General features: G+C 40.0%; 2 protein-coding genes across 2 annotated transcripts in view; one reads left to right on the forward strand and one right to left on the reverse strand.

Moving 5' to 3' along the window:
• Nucleotides 1-176, forward strand: part of LOC119590451 — a 7,918-nt gene extending 7,742 nt beyond the window's left edge. The window contains exon 5 of the mRNA XM_037939112.1: nt 85-176. Coding sequence (XP_037795040.1) covers nt 85-176 — 92 coding nt within the window. The remainder of the gene's footprint in view (nt 1-84) is intronic.
• LOC119590368 overlaps nt 14-425 on the reverse strand; it is a gene marked incomplete at its 5' end in the record, with an annotated part of 1,091 nt that continues 679 nt past the window's right edge. Inside the window, 1 exon segment of the mRNA XM_037939038.1 lies at nt 14-425. Coding sequence (XP_037794966.1) covers nt 264-425 — 162 coding nt within the window.

The raw sequence follows: 425 nt of genomic DNA on the forward strand, positions 1-425 counted from the left end.
GCAAGATTTGGGTTCTAAAATGTACAATGCTCAAATGAACAAATTTCAAATGTGTTGATATAAAAGAAATGTAACTTTAAACAGAAATAAGTAAGTATGCTTACGTCAAGAAAAACCCTGGGTACGGCTTAAAAAAAGGTTTACAGAGAAAAAATAGTCACATGACCCATGCTTAATAATAGCACTGATCGAAAAGAAACGAAATCTAATGAAGAAAAAAGTAGAATTCTCGTTGGTGATGACCGTTTTGTCTTCGGGTCGTTTCACAAGGGTACTTTTGAGACGGACGCCATTCTCGACGCTAGCTTGTCCCACTGGTCCTTGTACGCTGTAGCTCGGCTGTCTCTGAAGTTAATTTCTCGACGACTGTTTCGCGAAGATCTTGTTCTGTGAGGGGCGATTGACCTGTTCTTTTCCCGCTTGCA

This window comes from Penaeus monodon, chromosome 27, assembly GCF_015228065.2.
Source record: "Penaeus monodon isolate SGIC_2016 chromosome 27, NSTDA_Pmon_1, whole genome shotgun sequence".
Classification (NCBI taxonomy): domain Eukaryota; kingdom Metazoa; phylum Arthropoda; class Malacostraca; order Decapoda; family Penaeidae; genus Penaeus; species Penaeus monodon.